This window comes from Carassius carassius, chromosome 39 (genome assembly GCF_963082965.1).
Source record: "Carassius carassius chromosome 39, fCarCar2.1, whole genome shotgun sequence".
Lineage (NCBI taxonomy): Eukaryota > Metazoa > Chordata > Actinopteri > Cypriniformes > Cyprinidae > Carassius > Carassius carassius.
Window position 1 is genome coordinate 25,883,941 of NC_081793.1, and position 21,347 is coordinate 25,905,287.

Genomic DNA, 21,347 nt, shown 5'->3' on the forward strand with positions numbered 1-21,347 from the left:
CCACTTATTTATCATTATTGTTTGCACACAGCCTTTTATGACATTCACAGGATGGTTAATCCACTCACACCGGGAGACACCCAGTCGGGTTTCCCTCTATTTGGCTGTACAAACATCCCCCTGGTGGTATAAGAAAAATATGATGACTTGTGCTTCAAAGTCACCGTAGACGAAAGAAAAGAAAAGAAAAGAAAAGAAAAGAAAAGAAAAGAAAAGAAAAGAAAAGAAAAGAAAAGCTGTTTGCCTTCCAGCCCCCCAGTGGCCAAGGCAATACTGGAAGGCTCCCCATGTAGACTAAGATATTTCCTCTGGTACAACTGCTGTAATGATGACAAAGCTAACCCTAACCCTAACCCTAACCCGTTTTATGAACAGAAGTAACAATAGGCTAGATTAAAATAAATAACTATGATTTCAGAAGTTTAGCATGTTTTTTTTCTTCCATTTTAATCAAGTAAAATACTGAAGGTAATTTTTTTTAAATAGATTATTATTTTATATTCTAATGTTCTGATCTGATCACAAACTGGCAGATTATTATTATTTTTGTATAATTAATTTGAATATTAAAGCCTCTATACGCCATGCAAATTTCAGATGAAAATAATAATAATTAAAAAATGTAAAATAAAAATAAATATACCTGGGGTCCCAAACAGAACACTAGGGTTAAATAAACTATCATGTAGGTTTTAAACAAGGTAAATCGTGTCACTGGTTACACGATTTTACTGTATTCTCTTCAGTTTAAAACAGTTGTCACACTATTCTAATCATCCCAGCTCATCAGAGTGCGGTTGTGCGTCTTTGCGCGTCCTGACGCACTTTGTGTTGTGCTGCGCACGGCGCCATCAGATCCGCTCAGAAAGCAAATGCACCCGGTCTGGACTGCCAGCTGGAGGACTTTCAACAGAGCATATCTGTTAGGCTATCTGTTCATCCACGACGATTGTCTACATAACAAACACAAGTTCTACAAGCATGAATGAGAAATAGAGGATTATAATGTGATTAGGGATGGGTTTTGCGATGCTTTCCGAGTCACCACTGCGGGAGGTTGACGAATCGTCGGCTTGACAGTGAACAGGTTTCCACGAGATTCCCACGGAGCTCTTGTGAGCGAAATGAACAACCCGCCGGTGTGATCGTGCACATGGAGAGCGCGATCCACGGCGCGTGAACGCACGCACGGAGATCCGTGTATTCTCTGCGCTTTGGACACCATTCTTACCGGATATTCTTAAAAATCTTCGTCTGCAAATACAGTTTCATTTTTAATTAATCTGCTTGTATTTTGCGTTACTTATCGATTTCCAACGAAACACTAACAGACATAAGTTATGTTGAACTAAAGGGATTCTTCAAACCCCTCATACAGTAGGTGAGTTTGGATCTAATATTTGGTGTATCTTACAAATAAAAACACACACACACACAAATTAACTTTTCCGTTTAAGTTACACAGAAAAGCCCTTGATAAGAGCCTTGCTTCTGTGTAAATCGAAGCATGAGCTTTTGGGAAGGGAGCCTGTTTAGATAATTATATATATATATATATATATATATATATATATATATATATATATATTTTATTATCAGATTCTGATTCTCGTGGTAGCAGGTTTAGGATTATCTGCGTGGAGAAAACAGGCTAATGTAAGAATTGTCTTGTGGTGATGTTTGAGTTCTGGTTATGCATGTAATATAATTTATGCATATACGTTTTTGTGCTTTTGTAATATGTGCTAAAATATCCATAAACTTTCAGAGACTTTTGGACAGTGCAGTTAAAAAAAAACAAAAAAAAAAACATTATTTTTAGAAGTTTCATAGGCGCAGACTTGTTATTTTAGTGAACGAGTCTGAATAACTTTTTCCATTTAAATTACAAATAATTTTTTTTTATTTATTATTATTATTTTGTACACATATATTTATATATACATTTTTGTGTATTGCATCCACCTGTTTTAGCCCATGCGCATGCATGTGCTGCAGAATTTGGGAGGGGAGGCTCTTTATTATGTTTCAGTGGGCGTATTTTTTGTACATATTCTGATTATCAAAGTACCCTAACATAATGAGTTTTGTATGTTTACAGCAAGATTGTCTGTACCCAATGAACACATTCGCTTACACATAGCTTACTATTAGTTTTTTTTAAATAATAATAATAATAATAATAATAATAATAATAATAATAATAATAATAATTCATGCATGCATAAATCACGGAATATGTACAGACAGTGGCCCAGTATGATAAAATCATTATTTTTTTTAAATCGGAGACGCGGATAAATATGCGCTATCTATCTATCTATCTATCTATCTATCTATCTATCTATCTATCTATCTATCTATCTATCTATCTATCTATCTATCTATCTATCTATCTATCTATCTATCTATCTATCTATCTATCTATCTATCTATCTATCTATCTATCTATCTATCTATCTATCAGCTTTTTTCCCCCCAGTATCACTCCACAGACAGCTTCTTCACTCTTCATCCATCCTTCTTTTGATCTGTATAGGATGCAGCAGGAATGATCCCGGTCCAGCGCGTTAAAGCTCAGCCTCAGCTGTGGCACGTGAGCGCCGAAGCTCCTCCGTGGCTATGGATGGTCCCGACCACCTCCGGAATGTGTAGGGTGGGTTCTGTTCCTCCCGTGCTCATCTCCTCTCGCCCTCCACCGGTGATTCAGACGGTCTCGGGATGGCAGATGTCTTGCGATCCGTTTGTGCCCGTGATGCGCGCTGCCGCCGCGGAACCCGCGAACATCAATCAGTTCAGTCTGCCCAGTGTTCAGGTAACAGGGCTTCACATGCAAATAAAAAAACCCACTTTCTACTGAACATTTTAAAGAGTTTAAAAGAGCCATTTCTTACAATTAATGAATGAATTAATGGATGACCCATTACTGAAATATAGCCTACAAAGACCAAGTCTTGTTTCATAAAGGTTTCTTTCTCATCTCCTTGTTGCCACAGTTGCTTTTGGTTTGTTTACTGTGTATATTAAGGCTCTGTTTCTGTAAAGGTACCGAACTGATAAATATATAATAGCAGCTATAATGAATATGATAACAAAGATAGCAATATATAGAATATAGACTTAGATGTTCAGTCCCAATGTTTTGGGAGATCATCGTTACTTTTCAAAGACTAATGTCTTCTATTATTAATTTGAATGAGGATTTCAGAATTTATGTAGATATTTGATATGGTGTGCATGACAACATGAAAGTCTATGTATAATAAATCACATGCATCCAAAACATTTGCTTCTACCAAATCAAATGGAAAACTCCTAGGGGCTTCCTTTCACTATGACTTTGAAAAGTTTTTCAATATGAAAGTTTTGTCAAAAAAAAAAAAAAAAAAAAAATTGTTTTGGACTTTTACTAAGGGTTAGGCTTTAGGACATTTCTCTACAGAGTTACATAATGCAATTAAAATGCATTACAATTGTCATTAAGGATAAGATTGTGTCCATAATATAGTTTTTGCCTTTAATCTAAGTTCTGGCTGCAAATGTCCTGAAAATAATTAATTATTGCTAGATAATTTATCTGAATACGTAGAATGTTTAGATACAGTTCAATTCAACGTTTTACTCAGTACCCTGTTGATGATTTGGATAAGTGAAAAGTTATTGTATAATATTGTTTTATTGTATTATAATGTATTATTTCCCACTTCTGAAGTCACTATTATGAGTTTGTCATGTTCAAATGCTTTCTTGTTGGAGACAATAGAAATCGTGGAGGACACTAGGTTCATTCTTGCCAATTTCTTGGGGAAATCTTATTAAAGCCAATATGTATTAAACATATTTAATATCCAAAGGATAAAAAAAAAAAAGTTTCATCCCTTTCCTTGACAAACATACAAACATTACCCACTCCATTGTACACATTCACATCTAGACAGTTATCTAGTCATCAAGTTTCAGTCAAATAAGTGCTGTTTTCATTGTATAAAATACAAACAAAATGTATCAAATGGCCATTTAAATACAGTAAATACATATGACTGTAATGTCAAGAAAAATCAATGTATATGTTGTGGGGATAAAATACAAAACTAAAATCACTAGAGCAATAGTTCTTGTAGTGAAAGCATATGTTTTGCCCAATTTGGATATCAACATTATGTCTTCCCAGTTGTAAATATGACTTGAGAGGCAGAAAAAGGCAGCATGAATGGTTTTCTTTTTGGCCAAAGGTCAAAGGTCATAACCCCAAAATGTTTTTTTAAATAAAAAATATTAGCTTTTGTAGTATTAGCCAGTGATCCTATAGTACTTTGTGCATGATATGCAGCTACCATTTGTGCAGTAAATACAAATATGCTGTAAATAACAGAACTAAGATTAGTTCACATCACTAAGTTCAGTTTTAAATCACTGGCACACACACACACACACACACACACACACACACACACACACACACACACAAAACTCTTCGTCTGAGCATTTTTACTTGCTGTGATAATGAATTAGCCAAGTGAAGGTGTCTTTCTAATACAATGATTCAAGGTCTTGATTAAATCTTGAAACGATTTTATTTAAAGGACTGGCAGCTGCTAGAATATGCCTAATAATGGGGCCAGTAAGGACTGAAATGTGCAGGACAATATCTGATGTTGATTACATTTTATCAACATCACTTTTGGAGAACTTATGCCACTGTTAAAGCAGAAAATCTAAATTCTATGCATTACCTCCCATCAGCTCCGCTGCTTCATCACTAGAGGCACTGTGCTCAAGATGACCCTCACATCTTCGGTTTCTTCCCCCTCACGACTCAAACTCAGCGTGACATTTAATCTTTGTGCCAGGCAGAGGCATGATCACCATTGCTCCACAGCCCTGGCATTGAGAACTTTGTGCTTTCACATCATTAAAGTGCCGTTCAGAGGAGCCAGCAAGCATGAACTCAAGTCGCACTGCACTGGAACCAGAGAGATAGAGAGAGAGTTAGAGACAGAAACAGTGGGAGGAAAGAGTATATTATTTAAACAGAGACTTTGAGTTGCAGACAGCCTTCAGAAGCCTTTGATTGACTGCTACTGCAGAGAGGCATTGACGCAGAACTGAGCATGATAAAACAGGATGTTATTCTGAACGCAGAAGAAACAGATATTGAGAGTAATCAGCAGAGAACTTTCCTAGCTTCAAAGTCGACATGTAATGATGTCCAAAACCCATTTGTCCTTTGTAATATGATGTGTTTTTGAGTGATACTGAAAATTATATTAAAGTACTGAAAGGTGGTTTGGATCAGGAATGGGTTTTTAAAAAGGCCAGTTTTGATTTCATATTGACTTGTTGTGTGCTTATAGTAAGTTTAAAGGATAGCCAAAAAAACAACATCCAACAATCAATATGATCTTACATGGCCTTCAGGTCATCATATTTTTACATTTATGAAAATAAAAGATGGCCGTTGCAGCCCAAATTGTTACGCTGGTGATACAACAAACCCAAACACTGATAGTATTTCACTATTAAGAATAAAGTTCCTAAATCTGTGTGTGTGTGAGAGAGAGAAGTGAATAACTTTTTTAAAATTCCTTTTTAGAACTTAAAAAAAGTGTTTTTCCACTATAAAGAATTCAAAGAAAAGTCTTCATGGATGTTACAGTAAAAGAAGTCAATTTCCCAATCATTCACAGTACAGATCCACTAACAAGTGGTTTCTCTGTAGTTATTGAATGAGATACAAAAAAAGTTACCGACATGACTGTGATTGTGGTCATCATGTAAAACTGTAATAATTAAACCTTCCCTGTTCCAGAAATATCTGCTGTCATCAGTGTTATGAGGAAAAACATCTAATGTTTTGTGTTGATAGTTGGGAATCAACAGATGGTGGAATAGCCGAAGAACAGCATCTATTATGCCAAAAAGACTTCCATAACTTTCCCATAAATTCCCTGTAACTAAAATGCTTTCTCGACAGCTTTCCATCCCACCCAGGTCTGATTCAGTTCTTCACTTCTTCTTAATGAGATGGATCTGAAAAGATCTCAGTGGTAATCTCAGAAACATCTCTTCTGCTTGTCTGTCCCAGTGGGAGATGCCGGCCAGGCCTCATGTGTTGGGTTTCCAACCTTCTGCAAGTGTGGATTTACTTCCAGTGTTTCCTCAAGTATACCGGACGGTCCTGCCTCAACACTACAACAAGGGCTGGGTGGAAAAACGTGTGCCTGACTACAAGGTAAAGGAAGCATTCATGGTATTTGATTATATTTAGTTCTGGGGTGTAAATATCAAAAAACCTGTAAAGAATGCCATAGTTCATCTCAAAATAAAAAAAAAAAAAAATAAAAAAAAATATATACAACCCGAATTCCGGAAAAGTTGGGACGTTTTTTAAATTTTAATAAAATGAAAACTAAAGGAATTTCAAATCACATGAGCCAATATTTTATTCACAATAGAACATAGATAACGTAGCAAATTTTTAAACTAAGAAATTTTACACTTTTATCCACTTAATTAGCTCATTTAAAATTTAATGCCTGCTACAGGTCTCAAAAAAGTTGGCACGGGGGCAACAAATGGCTAAAAAAGCAAGCAGTTTTGAAAAGATTCAGCTGGGAGAACATCTAGTGATTAATTAAGTTAATTGATATCAGGTCTGTAACATGATTAGCTATAAAAGCTTTGTCTTAGAGAAGCAGAGTCTCTCAGAAGTAAAGATGGGCAGAGGCTCTCCAATCTGTGAAAGACTGCATAAAAAAATTGTGGAAAACTTTAAAAACAATGTTCCTCAACGTCAAATTGCAAAGGCTTTGCAAATCTCATCATCTACAGTGCATAACATCATCAAAAGATTCAGAGAAACTGGAGAAATCTCTGTGCGTAAGGGACAAGGCCGGAGAACTTTGTTGGATGCCCGTGGTCTTCGGGCTCTCAGACGACACTGCATCACTCATCGGCATGATTGTGTCAATGACATTACTAAATGGGCCCAGGAATACTTTCAGAAACCACTGTCGGTAAACACAATCCGCCTTGCCATCAGCAGATGCCAACTAAAGCTCTATCATGCAAAAAGGAAGCCATATGTGAACATGGTCCAGAAGCGCCGTCGTGTCCTGTGGGCCAAGGCTCATTTAAAATGGACTATTTCAAAGTGGAATAGTGTTTTATGGTCAGACGAGTCCAAATTTGACATTCTTGTTGGAAATCACGGACGCCGTGTCCTCCGGGCTAAAGAGGAGGGAGACCTTCCAGCATGTTATCAGCGTTCAGTTCAAAAGCCAGCATCTCTGATGGTATGGGGGTGCATAAGTGCATACGGTATGGGCAGCTTGCATGTTTTGGAAGGCTCTGTGAATGCTGAAAGGTATATAAAGGTTTTAGAGCAACATATGCTTCCCTCCAAACAACGTCTATTTCAGGGAAGGCCTTGTTTATTTCAGCAGGACAATGCAAAACCACATACTGCAGCTATAACAACAGCATGGCTTCGTCGTAGAAGAGTCCGGGTGCTAACCTGGCCTGCCTGCAGTCCAGATCTTTCACCTATAGAGAACATTTGGCGCATCATTAAATGAAAAATACGTCAAAGACAACCACAAACTTTTCAGCAGCTGGAAATCTATATAAGGCAAGAATGGGACCAAATTCCAACAGCAAAACTCCAGCAACTCATAGCCTCAATGCCCAGACGTCTTCAAACTGTTTTGAAAAGAAAAGGAGATGCTACACCATGGTAAACATGCCCCGTCCCAACTATTTTGAGACCTGTAGCAGAAATCAAAATTGAAATGAGCTCATTTTGTGCATAAAATTGTAAACTTTCTCAGTTTAAACATTTGCTATGTTATCTATGTTCTATTGTGAATAAAATATTGGCTCATGTGATTTGAAAGTCTTTTAGTTTTCATTTTATTAAAATTTAAAAAACGTCCCAACTTTTCCGGAATTCGGGTTGTATATATATATATATATAGTACAGACCAAAAGTTTGGACACACCTTCTCATTCAAAGAGTTTTCTTTATTTTCATGACTATGAAAATTGTAGATTCACACTGAAGGCATTAAAACTATGAATTAACATGTGGAATTATATATGGAATTATATACATAACAAAAAAGTGTGAAACAACTGAAAATATGTCATATTGTAGGTTCTTTAAAGTAGCCACCTTTTGCTTTGATTACTGCTTTGCACACTCTTGGCATTCTCTTGATGAGCTTCAAGAGGTAGTCACCTGAAATGGTCTTCCAACAGTCTTGAAGGAGTTCCCCAAGAGATGCTTAGCACTTGTTGGCCCTTTTGCCTTCTGTCTGCGGTCCAGCTCACCCCTAAACCATCTGGATTGGGTTCAGGTCCGGTGACTGTGGAGGCCAGGTCATCTGGTGCAGCACCCCATCACTCTCCTTCTTGGTCAAATAGCCCTTGATGCCTTCAGTGTGACTCTACAATTTTCATAGTCATGAAAATAAAGAAAACTCTTTGAATGAGAAGGTGTGTCCAAACTTTTGGTCTGTACTGTATATATATATAATATAATATAATATAATATAAACGAATGCAAGAAGGCACATGTATAGGCAACTTTCTTATTTTTATCAGATTGTTTTTTTTTTCTGAGATGTGATTAACCAATGTAGGAATGTTTGCAAAAGCATCAATGCAACTTAATAACTTCCCATTCATTGTAAATGCAGTTCTGGTGTAAACTCATATCCCCTTTGTGGCAGTGGGCATGTAAGAACAACTGTTCTGGGGAAATTTTGAGTTTTCATCATCCTGTAATTGATTTCGGTTTTCTCATTTGCAGTTTTATCTAAACAACACTTTAGCTCTTGAGACCACCTGGATCAGTCCAGAGGAAATGGGAATTTTCCAGCTTCAGGAAAAGCCACTGCTGAGAACAAATCAAACGGCGTTGAGCATATGTAGGCCAGCTGCAGCCTCCAGGAATATCCACACTCTACTGCTGACACCCAGGCGCATTTCAGGTAGGAGGAAGAATTTATGATCCCAGCACCCATTTTCCTACCTTTGTGATTCTGGCTCGCTGTTTGGCTAACATTCATCAGAGGGCTTTATAAAAACGCATCCTGTTTTCTATTTACTCTCTAGACTCTTTCAGGCTCATCTTCTAGGTTCTTTTTAAAACAGCTTTTCCTTTGTAACTTCAATCTTCTTATTTAACTTGATGTAATAATATCAGAGGATTGTCAGCTGAGATTTTACGGAGCAAATACCCGAAGCGAGGCTGTCACTCCCTCTGTCTGTGTGTTTGTGTGTGGGAAGAGAGGCGGTTTGATTTGTGCTTATGAAATGAACCCAAAATGACTTCACATTTCAGCTCATTTTCAATCATAGTGTGGTTTAATCAACTAGATTGTGCACTGAAGGCTGCTTAAGAAGGCGTAAATGAAGACCCATAATGAGTATGCAGTAAAACTAATTATGCTATTTGATTCTGGTAACCTGACAAATGTATACACACTTTATACTGTACACCATGCTTCTTATGGCCATTCCTGTTTTGCAGTATCTTTTGAACTCTGTACCTTTTAAATAATGAATTATGCATGTTAAACTGAAGCGTTTCTATAAATGAGCATAGCTGTCCATTTTATCCCTCTTTGTCTGTTATTATGCATTCTAAATAAATTTTAAGACATTTCCATAGTGCAGAAAAATACACTTACATGTGATTTAACAAATTTATTTACACAATGACCAGAAAATGAAGAGAATGGAAATATAGAACTAAGATTAATTGTTCAGTGATTGACCAACACAATCTCATGGCAATTTATAACTATATTACATTTTTGGAATCTTTATGAAATTGTACGATTTTATTCATCATTCGTTTTATACCTTATTATTCTATTATTATTTTTATTTAATTTTTTGGGGGGTGAACCTTCATGCTTAAATTTAGCGAGAAAAAAGCATTTACATAATTCGCAAAGATGGTGGCTACTGACAATTAAAGTGCAACAAAAAGTTTATAATGTGATGTATGAAAATGCTTGCATTTGAATTATATTTTGGCCAAAACTGGCATAAAAACACAATAACAATAATGTGTGACTTACTGGAGCACCTTGAGTTCAGAAGTGGGAAGTTTCAGCTCTGGTATTTGTGCAGTTGGCTGATAATTTAAAACATCGTGAAGCCAGATTGAGAAAGGAATCATTCTTTTTAATGAATTGCCCAAACAGGTCAGCGAAACTCGAACCTCAATGAGAAACATAATTCACAAAGATGGCGGCGAATGACTAGTACAGAAAGACATAAAGTTCAGTTCTGTTGTTTAAAGATACAGTACTCGTTTTCACATTAAAAAGTTTTTATTGCAAATGAAAGAATTTTGTTTTCTCGCCATAATTGGCATTAAAACACAAGATGTTCTCGTTAAATCATTGACATCTTTTGGTGACAGTGATGTGTGATTTACAGTAATGTGTTCAGAAGTGGGAAATTTGTCAGCTGTTTATGATCAAAATAGCGATGACCAATTTGGAAAGGATTCATTCTGTTTAATTAAATACTCAAGCAATCTTTCAGGCAGCAGTAGCAATTCAAAGCTTTCTCCATGTAACTATGTAAAAATGTTGTTCTTCTTAATGACAACTTTGCTTAGCTATTTTTTTTTCTATAGTAAACTTACGGTTAGACCTTTTAAAGAAACATCAGCATGCAGAAGTTTGGAAGCTCTGCATTCTGAAAATGAGCGAGCTGTAGCACGGGAATACTAGATCAGATCCATTTTGTGGAGACAAATTTATGTGACCTAGTGTGAAACACACACCCAGCGATCCAATTGGTCAAAACGCATGAAGTGACTCCTTAATATATCAAATTTACTCACAGTGAACAAGTTAAATTGAAAACAGACCAGGGATTCAGATGCAGCTGAGCGGTGTATCATATAGCGCTGCATTTAATTCCAAACGCTCTTGCCCTCCAGCAGAGAGCCAGTGTGTTACCCCTGTGCTCGTCCCTGATCATAATTCCTTAGCTGTAGACGCTTTCAGGTAGACAGTGATTTATTAGATTGCAGATGCACTCATGTGCCGTTCAAAGATTAGTCCTTGAGAGATGAAAAGTTCACTCCTGTAGAGGGGTTTCTGTCTTTCGGACGGCAAAGTCTATAATGAGAGGAAGTGAATAGAATATCTTAGCAGCACAGATTCTGCACAAGCTCTCTGCTGATAAGGATTTGACCTTTGTGACTACACTTTTACAAGTTTAACACTTAAAGTGTTCTTTAGAATAGAGCAAAGGTTTGAAAAGTATTAATAAAGCCATTAAATATTTTGAACAATGTAAATGTTCTGGTACGCTTCAGTTCATCTTGACTTCAGAGCTATGATCAATATCACTTGAGAAGCTCGACTTCTTGTACTTGTAAGCAGGATAAACATACTTAATACTACTTGATGTAAAGGATTTCTGACAACTTAATGCCCATACAATTATTTAGCAAATTAATGACAACTGAGTATGTATGTTTGCAGTATGCAACTGAGATAAAAGATGACTCTTTTTATTTTTATGATATATTTCAAATGTATATATAAATGTTTAATGTTCTGTCCAGACGTGATTTAGGCCTGTTATGCAGATGGAACAAATAATAATGATAATAATAATAAATGTATAACGACTGCAGAAAATAGTATTATACAATTCATATGATAAAATATTATAATAAATAGTATTACTTAATTATAAGTATATTGATTTTTGAGATTGCATATTATATCTAAAATAGTATTATGTAAGTTACAAATTAAATACATTAAATTGAAAAATAAAATAAAACAATAACAATATTAATAAAACAAATACATTATTACAGAATACTTGTTTAATTACTTAATACAGAATTCAATTTAAATATTTTTTTTAATTTATGTATTGAGTTTTCTTTTAGGATAAATGTGATAAATGTTTAAAAAGAGTGTTATATAACCAGAATAAAAAAGTAAACAAACATTTTATGAGTGAACATGCAATGATTATTAATATTATATTGAAACTTTATTCATCTGGCCTATTTCAATTTAATGTATTTCAATTTAGCTTTTACGACTGCAGTGATATCTGTTCAGAATCCATTCTAAAGATATGTCATGTTCTGTTTTGTCTTCTGGTGAGAAAGTCAGTCACTCAAGGTTGTCACGATGTTCTCCTGCAGACGTGTCAGGGTGAGTTATACTGTCTGTGAAAAGAGCTGTCGTATTTTCTCTATCTCTGAGCAGCTTGTTTTTTTTTTCTTGCCATTTGAGACGCAATTAAATTAGCAGTATGTTTTCTTGTGGTTAAAAACTTTGTGCTGTAAATGTGCCTTTGATGTCTTAACTTGCAGTTTAGGTAAGAACGGTTGAACTATTGAGTATGTGAGTATATGTGAGTGTTTAGTCTACCCAACTGTATCCAATATAGCTCTATTAAAATAAATAAATAAATAAATAAAGTTCATATAGGCAAGCAAAGGCTAGGGTCATGAGAGTCATGGGCAATATACATTTTTTTTTATTAGAAACTTACTGTACTTTAGTACAATATATGTCCATATACAGTATGTATAGTCATTGCGTGTTTCAAAGGAGCAATGTACCAGTGTGAAAATTCCGTTATGTGAGGAATATGCCAAAAAAAAGTTGTTATACACTGAAAATATCTCAAATTTCATTCTTTATTTTTTGTCTATTTAGAATCATATTGGGTTAATTCACTGAACAACTGGTGTCAATCTTTAATGAATTTGAATTTGAATATGGACGCAAATGTGATTTCAGTGCTTCAGTAGAGCTACCGATTATCATAAAATCATTACTGTACACATTCAAAAGTTTGGGGTTGATACTGTGTTTATATATTTATAATAAAATTTGAAATTTAAAAATTTAAAATACAGTAAATATAGAAATATTCTGAAATATTATTGCAATTTAAAATATTGTAATATATTTCAAAATGTTCACCATCATTACTCCAGTCCTACTCTTACAGTGTCACATGATCCTTCAAAAATCATTCTGATTTGCTGCTCAAGAAACATTTACTATTATTATGAAATCTAGAAAACAGATTTGCTGCTTAATATTTTTGTGGGATATATATTAGTATTATTTGATGAATAGAAATGGCAAAAGAACAGCATTTATTTGAAACAGAAATCTTTTGTAAATGTCTTTGCTATCACTTTTAATCAATTTATGATATAATTTCAATTTCGAGTAGGCTTGTTGCTTTAAGTTTGTACCATAACAGCAACAACACGCCGGGCAAGAGATTGTGAATCTCTATACATGAACAGGTTTTGGAGCTTCAGTCTTGTAGTATGCACTTAACCTACCTATTGAGGTTAAGGTGAAAAAAAAATAAATGATGGAAATAACAGATGTGGGTGTGGAAGTAAAGTCTGCTGCCATCTGTCAAACACTTCTACGGTTTGTGGTTGCATCTGTATGCTTCATAACCCCAAAATCATATCTCTACACCCGGTAAACCAAAAAGCAGCAGAAGCCTGTTTCTGTGGCTAAACATTTTTGAAAATGATTTGTTTCTCATGCATATATCGATGCAAATCAGTTTGTTGTGACTGATGTTTTTGTGATGTATCCTTAGCATCTTATTTAGAGCTGTGTCTACTGCGCTAAAAATTGAGGTATATTTAAAGTGAGGTTTAAGATTAATGTTACATTCTTGCATGCTGTGAAGGTCACAAATGAGGAAACAATTTAATATTTTAAACTTGTAAATAATGGAATGGAAATATTTCTGGAAGCCCATAAACTATTATTATACAAGCAGGAATAGGTTTTGAGTTTAACATGCAGTGTGATTGAAATGTATGGAAGCCTGTTCCCTTTTGAGGGAACTTCAAAATGCGTCCTCTAGGGGTTGCTTTGGGGAACACTCGTCGTGACACGTGTCTGAAGCATACATTGAAAAAACACCAACTTGTTGGCCGGTGACAGCCTCCGACGTCACTACCGGTGCGACTATAAATAAGCACCGGGAGAGCACGTCATTATCTTCTTCATCTTCACTGACTGTTTTGTTTGAAGCATGCATCTGAAAGAACCGGTAAGGGCGATCTTTCTCTGTTTATCATGGTGACAACTAGCAAGCGCTTAGACAATGTGTGCATCCGTGTCTGCGTTATTTGACACCCGATGACACACGCGATCTTTGCGTCATTTGTTTGGGTGAAGAGCGGAGAGGCAATGTGCGTACATTGTGAGCATTTTTTCAATGGAAAAAGCTCCGCTCTCGTTCGTCTCTCTCCTGAAAGAAAAGGAAAAAAAGAGCCCAAACAACATAGGGGTCCTGGCCTGTCTCGATCTGAGGATCAAAGACGGGCACAGAAGGCTAGTGTTGCAACTCACGCTCCTCCCCCACCTGCGGGCAGGGGTTAGAGGAACCATGGGTCATGAGGAGGTAAGCAGAACCTAAGGGGTATGATCTAGACGAGGCAGCGTTCTCGTCCGAATCGGAGTGATACCGAGGTATCTACTCGTTCCCTTTGGGGATTTTTAACCCTCTGGAGTCTAAGAGGTTATCAGGAGAAAATAGCCTCAAAACGCGTATATGCGTTAATCGACTTCAAAGGGTTAACTTCTGCTTTTATCCTCCCCTTCCTAATTCCCCTGTAACCACCAGCTCTCCACCTGATCGAGGTTAGGTGGAAACCTCTCGCATAACAGTCTCCTATGCTGGACCTATAATGTTTTTATGGTTCTATGTCCATAGCAACCACCTGACTGATGGTCGAGACTAAAAGGAGGCACCCCTTGAGCGGGGCTCCAGCGCAGGAGGGTGGGTGAGTAAATGTAACCCTCTCTGTATATATTTATGTGTATTTAATTGCTGGTGGTTACGTGTCTATTAATAAACTCTGTGAGTTTCCTTTGCAGTGCTCAGTTACAGTGTTTACTAAACACTTGCCAGCACCAGCCATCCGGCTTCATGTTCCGGTATTAGGCGGCTGAGATCACAGGTGTCTGAGGGAGCCTCCTTGATCATCAGGCCTGGCACAGCACTGCAGGGAATTTCATGGATGTCCGGCCATGTCACCCCTGAGGGGTCTCCTGGCCGCTTAGAGGTGCTGTCGCATCTAGCAGGAAGTGGAGGTGGCAGTTACAGAAGTCTTCTTGTATATGCTGCCTCAGGTGATGCTCCCCTTGCCCGAGGTTTGTAAAATTGAGCTTTCCTCTCCTGTGAGATTCAGCACCTCTGCGATGCTTAGGAACCTTTAAGTACACATGCTAAGCTTTGTGTACTTTCTCAAAACCACATGGTGGTCAGTGTGCACGTGAACACTTTGCGCACTTTCTAAAAATCCACGAGTGGTAAGTTTGCACGCAAGACTTTGCAAAATTTCTGAAATCTTGTACAATAAGGGTTACGCGATCCGTTTCGTTCCCTTTCTTGAGATGATTAGACCTTGGTTCCTTGGGCTCCATTCAGCCAGTGTGTATTTGTTTATACACCTCAAGCATCGATTCCCTCAACATGAGGGGCTATTTAGGTGATTCTCATGGTTATTTAGCAGCGCTCCCCTTTTTGCAAAAAAAAAAAAAAAAAGGGTCGCATATGAGCGCGCTACTCTGAGCTCGGAGTTCTCCTCTCATATGAGACTGAGTTCACTGTTTTTTCCCCAGAGCGCTCCAGTATTGTTTCCATAGATCGAGTTGATGACTCTCAATCATACTGTTTTGAGATGCAACATTCCATCTATGAGCTGCTCTTTCAGAGTGCCAAGAGAGCCTATCCTTAGAACAGTATTTGAAAATCCATGCTATGGTAAGTGTGCACGTGAAGTCTTTGCAAACTTTCTGAAATCCACACTGTGGTAAGTTCGCACGCTAGTATTCTGCGTTCTTTCTAAAATCCTATATGGTGAGGGCTTCGCGCGGTTGCTTCGTGCCCTTTCTTGAATTGGTAAAAGCCCCGTTCATCTTGGGCGCCACTCCACCTATGTATCCTCGGATACCTATCTAAACAGGGTGTTGTTACTAAAGAACTGTCGAGACAGCTCTTTCAGCAAGCTTATGCGTAAGCTAGCGGTAGCCCCTGTGTGACAGGCAAGACTTGGTAGAAATGCTAGGTTCTTAGCCGTATCCCTTTAAAGGAATCTTTCCTGATTCCAAGCCTTCAGCTCTACCCTGGGCCGAGGCCCTAACAATTAAGTTGGGTATGTAGCTTAGGCCTTTTGGCCGTAAGGGGTACTGTCACAGACAGCCGTCTAAACGTCCCAGGGGCAACTCCCATGGAAATGGTAGAGTTGGTACTTAGTGTTCACTATGATTCTGGTTTGCACTCCCCTCAGCATGGCGGCGTGGGTATATTGTTCCCCAAGGTGACCCCTAGAGGACGCAGTTCGAAGTTCCCTCGAAAGGGAACTGTCTTAGGTTACGTATGTAACCATAGTTCCCAGAGTAGTGAACGAGACACTGCGTCCTCTAGCTCCCTGCCATGCTTCGGACACAAGCTTCAGACGAAGAAGATAATGACGTGCTCTCCCAGTGCTTATTTATAGTCGCACCGGTAGTGATGTCGGAGGCTGTCGCCGGCCAACAAGTTGGTGTTTTTTCAATGTATGCTTCAGACACGGGTCACGACGAGGTGTTCCCCAAAGCAACCCCTAGAAGACGCAGTGTCTTGTTCCCTACTCAGGGAACTATGGTTAAATACATAACCTGAGACAGTTTCCACCACAGAATAAAAAAAAAAAAAATAAAGGTTACTGCCACATTTATCTCACAATTATGATTTTATTTGTCACAATACTGAGTTTACATTTTATGGAAGAGGAATAGGGCCAAGCAATAATAAACAAAATAAAACCATGTCTAGATTAAAGTCATTGTAATGCTAGATTAAACTTGTAAAATTTCGAGAAGAAAGTCCAAATAAAATGCTGAGAATAAACACAATAAATTATGAGAACAAAAATTGTTTTCGAGAAGAGACTTGTTAAATAAAAAAAAGAAGTCAAAATTAAATGTTGAGAATAAACTCATTAAATTACAAGAAAAAAGTTGTGTTATCGAGAAAAATCTTTCAATTTTGAGAAAAAAGACAAAAAAAAAATCTTGAGAATAAACTCATTAAATTACGAGAATCTACTTATTGTAAGTAGCATCCAATGAGATATGTGATGAAAAGAGGAAGAAGAGTGAGTTTGGCAAAAGTCAGAATCAAACTGTTCAAATTATGTTGTTTTATTTTATTTTATTTATTTACACAGAATCTAAAAATATAAATAATTATATAATTCATAATTATGACTTTTTTCTTTCAACTGCATGTTTCTATTTCACAATTATGAGTCTCACAAAAAAAAAAAGTCAAAATTGTGAGATAAAACCTCAAAATTGTTGTATTGTTTTGTTGTACTTAGGACTTTTTATGTCACACATCTGACTTCTTTTCTTGCATTCCGAGTTTGTATCTCACCATTCTGACATTTTACATTTTACTATGGGGCAGCAGTGGCTCAGTGATTCATGTAGGTTGTCTACAAACTGGAAGGTTGGTGGTTCAATCCCTGGCTCCACCTGACCAAGTGTCGAGGTGTCCTTGAGCAAGACACCTAACCCCAGCTGCTCCCGACGAGCTGGATGGCGCCTTGAATGGCTGACACCGCAGTCGGTGTGTGAATGAGTGTTTGAATGGGTGAATGTGAGGCAAATTGTAAAGCGCTTTGGATGGCCATGTGGTCTGTTGAAAGCGCTATATAAATGCAGTCCATTTACATCTCAGAATCATGACTTTTTTCTCAGAATTCTTTTTACATTTCTTTCTATATATAGTTTATATCTTGCAATTCTGAATTTATATATAGACATAAACAGAATTGCAATTTTTCTGAGATAAATCGCAATTACCTTATGTGCGTTTATTTAAATGGAATGTGTGGACTTTTTTTTTACACGGATCAAACAGTAATTTGCACATATTTTACTACGTGGCTTATTCGCTTGAATGACCCCATCTATTCCCACCCCTAAACCTACCCTTCACAGAAATCATGCAAAATTTTGATTTATAGAGCATATACATTTAATGAGCACGTGTGTTCTTTGGGATCGATCCCATGATCACATTATTACATATAGTCATATAACACAATATACTCTACCAACTGAGCTACACAAAACCAGAATTATAGCGCAAATAAAAGAGTACAAAACATTAATACGAAAACGTCCTATTGCAGATAGGGGCACAATTGTAGTATATGCTCTGATGGGTCATATTTCAGGGATTTGGACAAATGATCTATATGAGCGTATTGGTTGAAGGACAGGTTGTATTGGCCATTCAAAACTGTTCTTAAATATGCAAAACGTTCCTTTTATAACTCTTTTGGGGCATAAAATAAGCATTCAACCCTTCTGTTGCCTGTCAGTTTTTTTAGGCCACAGGCATTGCCTGAGAATTAAAAAGTTTATCTTTGATCTGGAGAAGTACAAAATCTACTTGATCTTTGTCTTCACCTTTGATGAGCTTAGCTCGGCATAAAGCTGAATGGATCAAACCATTTTTTTGAACACACTTCGGCGTCAGTTATAAAGCGATAAGTTTTTCAGTTATTCACCCTCAGCACAACAAACCTTTGGGGAAAATCTGAGGTTCAGAAGTTAGATGTCTGTGTCCGGGAATCAGCTGTGGAATTGAATTAAGAGTTGTTCTTACAAAGTCATCCTCACGGGCTGGAGCTGTTGATGAGCGTTAGCCGAGGCAGTAATTGTTGCCAGGGGGTGTGTGGCACTCTCACAATCGAACTCTGTGAGGAAGTCCAATTTGTGTCTTCGTAGTCACACTTCCTTACCGCAGGGAGAAGGAAGTTCTCGATGTCTGCAAACACATCCACACAGGTCAGCAGCAGTTTAAGAGCTTTTCCCTCAGGAAACAGATTGCTTTATTAGGGGCACTAAATATTCTCAAGATAAACTGATGCAGCACTCATAGCATTTGCCTGTCTAAAAAAGGACTGTTTTTTTTTCTGTGATAGTGCTGATGTCTGTCATAATGTGGTGTTTTCCTCAACTTTTTCGATTTTAATAAGCCTGCATCTACAGTCTTAGCCTCACATGTCACGCCCACAGTTCTTTAACAGATCTTCTGTTGCACGTTGCACACAAAACTGCCAAATATGATATAATCGGAAGTTACTATTCGCTGTCTGGTACTGGGTGGATATGAGCGCTCTGAAGAAGAACTAATCACTGGATTTACAAGTTTCAGTGGTTAGTGGCATCACATTTTGCAAAGATATTATTTTTTAAAGATACTTAGCTGTGTATGTTGTAAGTGTATGTTCTGGTATTACTGTTCAGATATGATCATTCTGTACTTGCTCGTTAAGACTTTAAGACTTTTTTATTCTCATCTGAAAGAGATGGTTGGTGGATTTTTAGCTGAGAGAGACAACTGTAAGATGTCTCACCTGAAAATTCACCGGAAAGAGATAAATGGTAGATTTTTCAACTCAAACTTCACCCGAAGATGGCAGATTTTGCACCTGGAAATTTACTTGAAAGATATAATTGGCTTATATTTTTCACCTGAAAGTTCAGATGAAAGAGACACTTATCTATGGAGACTTATACTTTCCTGTAGCTCAAAGTATAGAGCATGGTCTTAGCCATATACTAAGGTCATAGGTTCAATTCCCTGAGGATGCATGAACTTTATTGAATTTTCTTTTGTTGCCTTGGTTAAAAACTAAATAAGTCCAATTTGGATAAAAGCATCTGCCAAATGTTTAAATATAGAAGATGACACTTTACTCTTTAACATCTCTTGTGGCAACAGTAAGAATGACATGTTTTTGTTATGAACTTCAATGTGCTAAAACACAATGCAACGTGAACCTACTGTTGCTATAGTAACGAATGCAACTTTAAAGTGCTTCTGATCGAAAGATAAACCGTGCGCTACTGTGTGTTGGGTATATCTCAGCATATTTTGTCTACATTAAATAAATAAATATAGGATATTAAATCACTGTTGACCCCCCCCCCCAGCACACTAACATTTTATTTATATTAATTAACAATTGTCTATTGTGTAATATACTATACTGTCTAACAACAAAGCATGCGGAAAACTATTCTAAAATCTTTTAGGACTGCTTGGATTCAACTCACTTTATTTTCCTCATTGTTTGAAATAAAATTATATATAATTGTTTTGTAATTTTTATTAGTAATGAAGGATAGGCTGATACTGATACGTGTGTCATGAGCTTTTCAATGCTGTTTGAGAAGAGTATTTATGTGTGAGTGTGTATGTGGTTTCCTACAAAGAAATGTAGAAATACAACGATTAACAATTAAAACGATTAACAATTAAAATTAAAAATAAGAACAAAGACGCACATTACAAATACATTGTTGAAGTGCGTCCTAGATAAACACAAAATAATCCTCGCTTATTAACTCTCAATCATGTACTTCAAAGATGCACAAATAAAGATATAGGTGCACAGAGAATACTATACAGTGATGTCAACATTGTTTTTTTAATAAGCAGTAAGTTTAGTATCACACCGAACACTATTGCGGTTGTGAAACTGTGATGAGTCATCTAGCAGTAACAACGTAATGATAACAGATAATTATCATATTAAGCGAAGTACAAGCAAAATAATCATATTCAAGCATTTAACATTTATAAGGTAATTGTCATTACTGAACAATACTACACAAATTATAGTGATCACAAAGAAGTATGTGTACAGTATGTGTACAGCAAGTGTGAGTGTAAGTATATAACACCCCATCAGTTATATTCAGTTCTATACTGCCAACTGTTAGTTACTTTTGTTATGCCGGGAAGATCAAGATAATATTAAGGCCTGCTAAAGAGAAATCAACTTTCATCATATGGAGATTATGAGAAAATTAAGTTGTGTTTACGAGAAAACAAGTAAGAAAAATCATAATCATCTATGGCCTTTTAGGACTTCCATACACATGTCATTGGAGGGACACATATTGACTTGTATGTCATATAAATTATACCTTTCAAAAATGCAAGACCAAATTAAAATGCATTTAGATCTGAGTATGTTTCGAAAAATGACTGGTGAAGTTGCAAGCCTGAAACTCTAACATACAATCGTGGGATAATGAAACCAGAGCAAATCAATATCTGAAGCAAATAACTTCCTGAGATTCCGACATTCTTCATCTACTCAACACAGAATCTGCCGCCAGCCGTGCATTCCGGGTCCAGCATTAATAATCTGTGTTCTACAGTGTTTACATCTAACCAAAGGAAATAGTACAAAATAGTACAAAGTACAAAATAGAAGGTGTAAC

General features: G+C 36.8%; 1 protein-coding gene across 2 annotated transcripts in view; it reads left to right on the top strand.

The window, feature by feature from the left end:
- Window positions 1-873: 873 nt before the first annotated feature.
- Window positions 874-21,347, top strand: part of LOC132121688 (transcription elongation regulator 1-like protein) — a 99,637-nt gene continuing 79,163 nt past the window's right edge. The window contains exons 1-4 of one of the 2 annotated variants that reach the window (XM_059531381.1): window positions 874-1,381; window positions 2,483-2,815; window positions 6,086-6,232; window positions 8,813-8,993. In XM_059531381.1, coding sequence (XP_059387364.1) covers window positions 2,552-2,815; window positions 6,086-6,232; window positions 8,813-8,993 — 592 coding nt within the window. In that variant the 5' untranslated portion in view covers window positions 874-1,381; window positions 2,483-2,551. The remainder of the gene's footprint in view (window positions 1,382-2,482; window positions 2,816-6,085; window positions 6,233-8,812; window positions 8,994-21,347) is intronic. The other variant, XM_059531380.1, reaches the window with a different exon arrangement.